The sequence below is a fragment of the Pristiophorus japonicus genome, chromosome 11 (assembly GCF_044704955.1).
Source record: "Pristiophorus japonicus isolate sPriJap1 chromosome 11, sPriJap1.hap1, whole genome shotgun sequence".
Taxonomy (NCBI): Eukaryota; Metazoa; Chordata; class Chondrichthyes; family Pristiophoridae; genus Pristiophorus; species Pristiophorus japonicus.
Window position 1 is genome coordinate 74,037,640 of NC_091987.1, and position 7,336 is coordinate 74,044,975.

The 7,336-nt window shown below is 52.9% G+C and overlaps 1 protein-coding gene across 1 annotated transcript; it reads right to left on the bottom strand.

Annotated features, from left to right (window-relative positions):
• Positions 1–390: 390 nt before the first annotated feature.
• Positions 391–4,108, bottom strand: LOC139275538 (uncharacterized). The gene is made up of 2 exons (XM_070892707.1): positions 4,055–4,108; positions 391–2,430 (listed from the first exon to the last, which is right to left on the bottom strand). Exons 1-2 carry the CDS (start codon positions 4,106–4,108, stop codon positions 391–393), a joined length of 2,094 nt encoding a protein of 697 aa, XP_070748808.1.
• Between the last annotated feature and the right edge of the window lie 3,228 nt (positions 4,109–7,336).

A 7,336-nucleotide genomic window follows, 5' to 3' on the forward strand; every position in this document is an offset into this window, starting at 1 on the left:
GAACTAGTAATCAACCGGCCTTGACTAATGATCCAGAGATCTGAGTTCAATCCCAACATAGCAGCTGAAGAATTCAACTTCAGTTAATTATATAAATTTGGAATAAAAAGCTAATATCAGTAATGGTGACCATGTAAAAACCGGATTGTTGTAAAAACCCATCTAGTTCACAAATGTCCTATACAGAAGGAAATCTGCCATCCTCACCCAGTCTGGCCTATATGTGACTCCAGATGCACAGCAATGTGGTTGACTCTTAACTGCCCTCTGCGATTTAAGAAGGTAACTCACCACCATCTTTTGAAGGACAATTAGGGATGGACAATAAATGCTGGCCTTGTCAGCGACGCCCATATCCAAGGAATGTATTAAAAAACAATGTAACTATTTCTACTGCATTTTTTTGGCGCATGCGTCTGTCAAGCTCTGCCCCCACCGATCCCCAGCCCCCCGGCCCAAATCATTCACTCCACGTGGTGCTGAGAAGTAGGACATGAGGCCCGAGATTGCTGATCTGATCTCGGCAGGGAGCCGAGAGGGCCAGCGGGTGGCCGAGAGCGGTGGCAGGGGTCCAAGAGTGGTGGTGGGGGGCTGAGTGGGCTGGCGGGGGGCCGAGAGCGGTGGCGGGGGTCCGAGAGCGGTGGCGGGGGTCCGAGAGGGCCCGCGGGGGGCCGAGAGCGGTGGCGGGGGTCCGAGAGCGGTGGCGGGGGTCCGAGAGGGCCCGCGGGGGGCCGAGACCGGTGGCGGGGGGTCGAGAGCGGTGGCGGGGGGCCGAGAGCGGTGGCGGGGGTCCGAGAGGGCCCGCGGGGTCCAAGACCAGTGGCGGGGGGTCGAGAGCAGTGGCGGGGAGCCAAGAGCGGTGGCGGGGGGCCGAGAGCGGTGGCGGGGGTCCGAGAGCGGTAGTGGGGGTCCCAGAGCGATGGCGGGGGTCCCAGAGCGGTGGCGGGGGGGCAAGAGCGGCGGCGGGAAGCCAAGAGCGGTGGCGGGGGGCCGAGAGCGGTGGCGGGGGTCCGAGAGCGGTGGCGGGGGGCCGAGAGCGGTAGTGGGGGTCCCAGAGCGATGGCGGGGGTCCCAGAGCGGTGGCGGGGGGGCAAGAGCGGCGGCGGGAAGCCAAGAGCGGTGGCGGGGGGCCGAGAGCGGTGGCGGGGGTCCGAGAGCGGTAGTGGGGGTCCCAGAGCGATGGCGGGGGTCCCAGAGCGGTGGCGGGGGGGCAAGAACGGCAGCGGGAAGCCAAGAGCGGTGGCGGGGGTCCGAGAGCGGTGGCGGGGGTCCGAGAGCGGTGGCGGGGAGCCAAGAGCGGTGGCGGGGGTCCGAGAGCGGTGGCGGGGAGCCAAGAGCGGTGGCGGGGGTCCGAGAGCGGTGGCGGGGAACCAAGAGCGGTGGCGGGGGTCCGAGAGCGGTGGCGGGGAGCCAAGAGCGGTGGCGGGGGTCCGAGAGCGGTGGCGGGGAGCCAAGAGCGGTGGCGGGGGGCCGAGAGCGGTAGTGGGGGTCCCAGAGCGATGGCGGGGGTCCCAGAGCGGTGGCGGGGGGGCAAGAGCGGCGGCGGGAAGCCAAGAGCGGTGGCGGGGGGCCGAGAGCGGTGGCGGGGGTCCGAGAGCGGTGGCGGGGGTCCGAGAGCGGTGGCGGGGAGCCAAGAGCGGTGGTGGGGGTCCGAGAGCGGTGGCGGGGGTCCGAGAGCGGTGGCGGGGGTCCGAGAGCGGTGGCGGGGAGCCAAGAGCGGTGGTGGGGGTCCGAGAGCGGTGGTGGGGGTCCCAGAGCGACGGCGGGGGTCCCAGAGCGGTGGCGGGGGGGCAAGAGCGGCGGCGGGAAGCCAAGAGCGGTGGCGGGGGGCCGAGAGCGGTGGCGGGGTTCCGAGAGCGGTGGCAGGGGTCCGAGAGCGGCGGTGGGGGTCCCAGAGCGGTGGCGGGGGTCCCAGAGCGGTGGCGGGGGGGCAAGAGCGGTGGCAGGAGTCCGGGAGCAGTGGCAGGGGTCCGAGAGCGGCGGTGGGGGTCCCAGAGCGGTGGCGGGGGTCCCAGAGCGGTGGCGGGGGGGCAAGAGCGGTGGCGGGGAGCCAAGAGCGGTGGCGGGGAGCCGAGAGCGGTGGCGGGGCTCCCAGAACGACGGCGGGGGTCCCAGAGTGGTGGCGGGGGTGCAAGAGCAGCGGCGGGAAGCCAAGAGCAGTGGCGGGGGTTCTAGAGCGGTGGCAGGGGTCCGAGAGCGGTGGCGGGGATTCGAGAGCGGCGGTGGGGGTCCGAGAGCGGTGGCGGGGGGCTGAGAGCGGTGGCAGGGGTCCGAGAGCGGTGGCGGGGATTCGAGAGCGGTGGCGGGGGGCTGAGAGCGGTGGCGGGGGGCTGAGAGCGGTGGCAGGGGTCCGAGAGCGGTGGCGGGGATCCGAGAGCGGCGGTGGGGGTCCGAGAGCAGAGGCGGGGGTCCAAGAGCGGCGGCGGGGGGCTGAGAGGGCCGGCGGGGGGCCGAGAGCGGGGCAGGGGTCCGAGAGCAGCGGTGGGGAGCCAAGAGCGGCGGCGGGGGGCCGAGAGCGGTGGCAGGGGGCCGAGAGCGGGGCAGGGGTCCGAGAGCGGCGGTGGGGAGCCAAGAGCGGCGGTGGGGGGCCGAGAGCGGTGGCAGGGGGCCGAGAGCGGCCGAGGGCGGCCGAGAAGGAGGGGATGGAAGAGAGAGACTGGGAGAGGGAGAGAGAGACTAGGGGGAAGAGAGAGAGACTGGGAAAGAGGGTGAGACTGGGGGGAGAGAGATGGGGTTGGGGGGATCGGAGAGGAGAGAGGGAACTCAGGGAAGAGGGATCACGCTCTTCCAACCCACTATAAGGGACATCGTTGGAGTGGATGAAATCCAGAAGTCATGACACTGTCACTATTCACTTCATACCCAATAAACCTGTCAACAATCTGTACGCAATGCCTTCCTCATCTATGGTGGGGGAGGTGGGGGGATGGCGGGGGGTGAGATCATGCACTTGTGCTGGTGTAAGGAGGAACTTTGGCAGGGGGAGGATACACTTGGACTGGGGTAAGGCACTTCGGCGGAGGGAGGCATGAACTTGGACTGGGGTAAGGCACTTCGGCTGGCCCTTGCTGTCTTCTGGGGAGCTCTGTCCTCTGTCGCTTCAGGAAGTCAAGGTGGATCGAGTTACAATTTGCAAAGTCAGTGAGACCTTGGGATGGGTAGTTCCAGTTACACATTCCAGTCAAACTTCAGGGTGTGGCTTATCCTCCAAGGGGACCAATCACAGACAAAGGGTGGAGCATGGCAGCCATTTTGGCAGCACAAATCAGCGCGTCCATTAAAAACAAATATTCAGATTATAGAAGATAAACTATTTGTAGAGAATGGGTTGTAATTTCCTTCACAGTAGCTCATACTGTGAATTACCTCTGATTGGATTAGTTAAATTTGAGATTTGTTTATCTGTAATGAAAATCCAATGGCACTTTCTAATGCAACCACAATGATTTAGTGGCTTATTAGTAAATTAATGATATCACAACATACATTCTGTGTTGGGAAGCTTTGCTTGTAATTTTTACTCAGCCCTAAAGGCAGAGCTCTCTGAAATTCAAACTCAGCTTTTACATAGCTGAATTTCACTCATGTAGATAGAATTATTAACATATCCCAATTATAGCCACAAAATCAGATGAATAGGGCATTTTACACTTCCCTTATCAAGTTCCTTTACCTAGGTGTCAGCCTGGACTCAGTGGTAGCACTCTCACATCTCAGTCAGAAGAGACTTAAGCACATAATCGAGGTTGACCCTTCAGTGCAGCACTGTTGGAGGTCCCATTTGTGTGCTATTTAGCAAAGTATTACAACAATGTAATTATTTCCATGTATATGCGTTTTTTCACTCTATTAGTACATAGGGTGAAATACAGGAAATCGCAGTGCAAGGCAATCTTTAGAATATTGCCACTATTTAAGGAATAGTTCAAGCCACTGTATTTTAAGCTCCTGATTCAGTAATTATAGTTCTGTATTTTTTTTAATCATGAAGGGAAAAATAAGGCACATATCAATACATACATTTATACCTTATTTCAAAAGAGCTCAGTTTTACCAAAATGATGTATTTGTCTTGGAGCTCAAACCTGTCAATCAAACTAATAACCATCTCAGTAGGTGCAAGGTTTTTATTGAGTTGGGATTTATGTTGCTTCTGGATTTTGTCATGAGGGAAAAATCTGCTTTTGAATATCACACCCCCTGATGAGACTGTGTGGAGGCTGCATTTACTTGTTCTGAGCTTATTATAAGAAAATTGATAGTTTCTTCAAAACAATATATAGCTTTTTTCCCCATACACAAAATGTCTCTATATATGAATTATGTGAGATTTATACATGATATTAGCAAAAATGAATTCACTAGCTTGCAGCAAAATCTTTTACTATTGTACATTCTCTGTGTAAAGTTAAATGCACATCACTGAACTTTTGTTTTAAAAGAGAGAAAGGATTTACTCCCTGCCATAAATGTGGGGTAAATTCTAAAAAAAGAAGTCATTTCTCCATCGAGAGTACAAGAACCAAAAAGAGAGGACATTTCTTCAGAGCCTCCTCTACTGGAATAGCGCTTGGGTTGCCAAATCTCATTGGATGTATTCCTGGAGGTTTCATCCATGATCTCCTGCCTCCAACTGCTCCACCCCCATGCTCCCGCCATTGGCCGCCTGACATGTCCATCCTTCAACCGCCTCACCTTCCCACGCCAATTGGAAAACGAATCCAGTCTTCATTACCTGGTTTGATGATTCTTGACACTCAGGGAAAAAAAAGGCTGTTTTACTATCACCAATATTTTTATAACTAATAAACAAAAAACTGTTCAAGTGGAAAAACAAACAGCTTTTTAAAGCCCCTATAATTTTTCTCCCAGCTTGCTCACAGCAGTGTTCAGGAGAGTTTTTAATTCCTAGATCACAAGATAATTACAGATGAAGAAAACCACTCAGCCTGTATTAGTTCACCCATCCAGCAGCACCCTATAGTTCCCCCATTATAGTATCAAATTGGTTCTTAAATGCATCTAGGGTTTTCACCTCTACCACTCTACCTGGGAGTCTGCATCGTGTTGATCACTCTCTGTGTGAAGAAGAACTTCAGTACTAAAGTTGTCTTTTACTAGTTTGAACCACCATCTTCTTGTCCTACTCCCACAGTTTAATGTAAAATAATATTCCACATTTACCTTTTCCATACCCTTTATTATCTTATATACCTCCGTCAGATTATCTCTCAGACATCTCCTTTCCAGGCTGAAAATCTTGAGTCGCTGAAACCTTTCCTAAAAACTCAGGCTGCTAATTCCAGCAATCAGCCTCATGGTTCCTTTCTGCGCTGACTCCAGTATTTGAATGTTTTTCTTGTGCCTCGGTAACCAGAACTGGTCACAATTCAGTCAGGCAGAGTCAGTATGGATTTATGAAGGGGAAGTCATGTTTGACAAATTTGCTGGAGTTCTTCGAGGATAGAAACATAGAAACATAGAAACATAGAAACATAGAAACATAGAAACATAGAAAATAGGTGCAGGAGTAGGCCATTCGGCCCTTCTAGCCTGCACCGCCATTCAATGAGTTCATGGCTGAACATTCAACTTCAGTACCCCATTCCTGCTTTCTCGCCATACCCCTTGATCCCCCTAGCAGTAAGGACCTCATCTAACTCCTTTTTGAATATATTTAGTGAATTGGCCTCAACAACTTTCTGTGGTAGAGAATTCCACAGGTTCACCACTCTCTGGGTGAAGAAGTTCCTCCGCATCTCGGTCCTAAATGGCTTACCCCTTATCCTTAGACTGTGACCCCTGGTTCTGGACTTCCCCAACATTGGGAACATTCTTACTGCATCTAACCTGTCTAACCCCGTCAGAATTTTATATGTTTCTATGAGGTCCCCTCTCATTCTTCTGAACTCCAGTGAATACAAGCCCAGTTGATCCAGCCTTTCTTGATAGGTCAGTCCCGCCATCCCGGGAATCAGTCTGGTGAACCTTCGCTGCACTCCCTCAATAGCAAGAATGTCCTTCCTCAGGTTAGGAGACCAAAACTGTACACAATACTCCAGGTGTGGCCTCACCAATGCCCTGTACAACTGTAGCAACACCTCCCTGCCCCTGTACTCAAATCCCCTTGCTATGAAGGCCAACATGCCATTTGCTTTCTTAACCGCCTGCTGCACCTGCATGCCAACCTTCAATGACTGATGTACCATGACACCCAGGTCTCTTTGCACCTCCCCTTTTCCTAATCTGTCACCATTCAGATAATAGTCTGTCTCTCTGTTTTTACCACCAAAGTGGATAACCTCACATTTATCCACATTATACTTCATCTGCCATGCATTTGCCCACTCACCTAACCTATCCAAGTCGCTCTGCAGCCTCACAGCATCCTCCTCGCAGCTCACACTGCCACCCAACTTAGTGTCATCCGCAAATTTGGAGATACTACATTTAATCCCCTCATCTAAATCATTAATGTACAGTGTAAACAGCTGGGGCCCCAGCACAGAACCTTGCGGTACCCCACTAGTCACTGCCTGCCATTCTGAAAAGTACCCATTTACTCCTACTCTTTGCTTCCTGTCTGACAACCAGTTCTCAATCCATGTCAGTACACTACCCCCAATCCCATGTGCTCTAACTTTGCACATCAATCTCTTGTGTGGGACCTTGTCGAACGCCTTCTGAAAGTCCAAATATACCACATCAACTGGTTCTCCCTTATCCACTCTACTGGATGTAACGAACAGGGTGGATAAAGGGGAACCAGTAGATGTGGTGTATTTGGACTTCCAGAAGGCATTTGACAAGGTGCCACATAAAAGGTTACTGCACAAGATAAAGGTTCATGGGGTTGGGGGTAATATATTAGCATGGATAGAGATTGGCTAACTAACAGAGAACAGAGAATCGGGATAAATGGTTCATTCTCTGGTTGGCAACCAGTAACAAGTGGGGTGCCGCAGGGATCAGTGCTGGGATCCAAACTATTTACAATCTATATTAACGACTTGGAAGAAGGGACTGAGTGTAATGTAGCCAAGTTTGCTGATGATACAAAGATGGAAGGAAAAGCAATGTGTGAGAAGGACACAAAAAATCTGCAAAAAGACATAGACAGGCTAAGTGAGTGGGCTAACATTTGTCAGATGGAGTATAATGTTGGAAAGTATGAGGTCATGCACTTTGGTAGAAAAAAATCAAAGAGCAAGTTATTATTTAAATGGAGAAAGATTGCAAGGTGCCGCAGTACAGCGGGACCTGGGGGTACTTGTGCATGAAACGCAAAAGGATAGTATGCAGGTACAGCAGGTGATCAGGAAGACCAATGGTATCT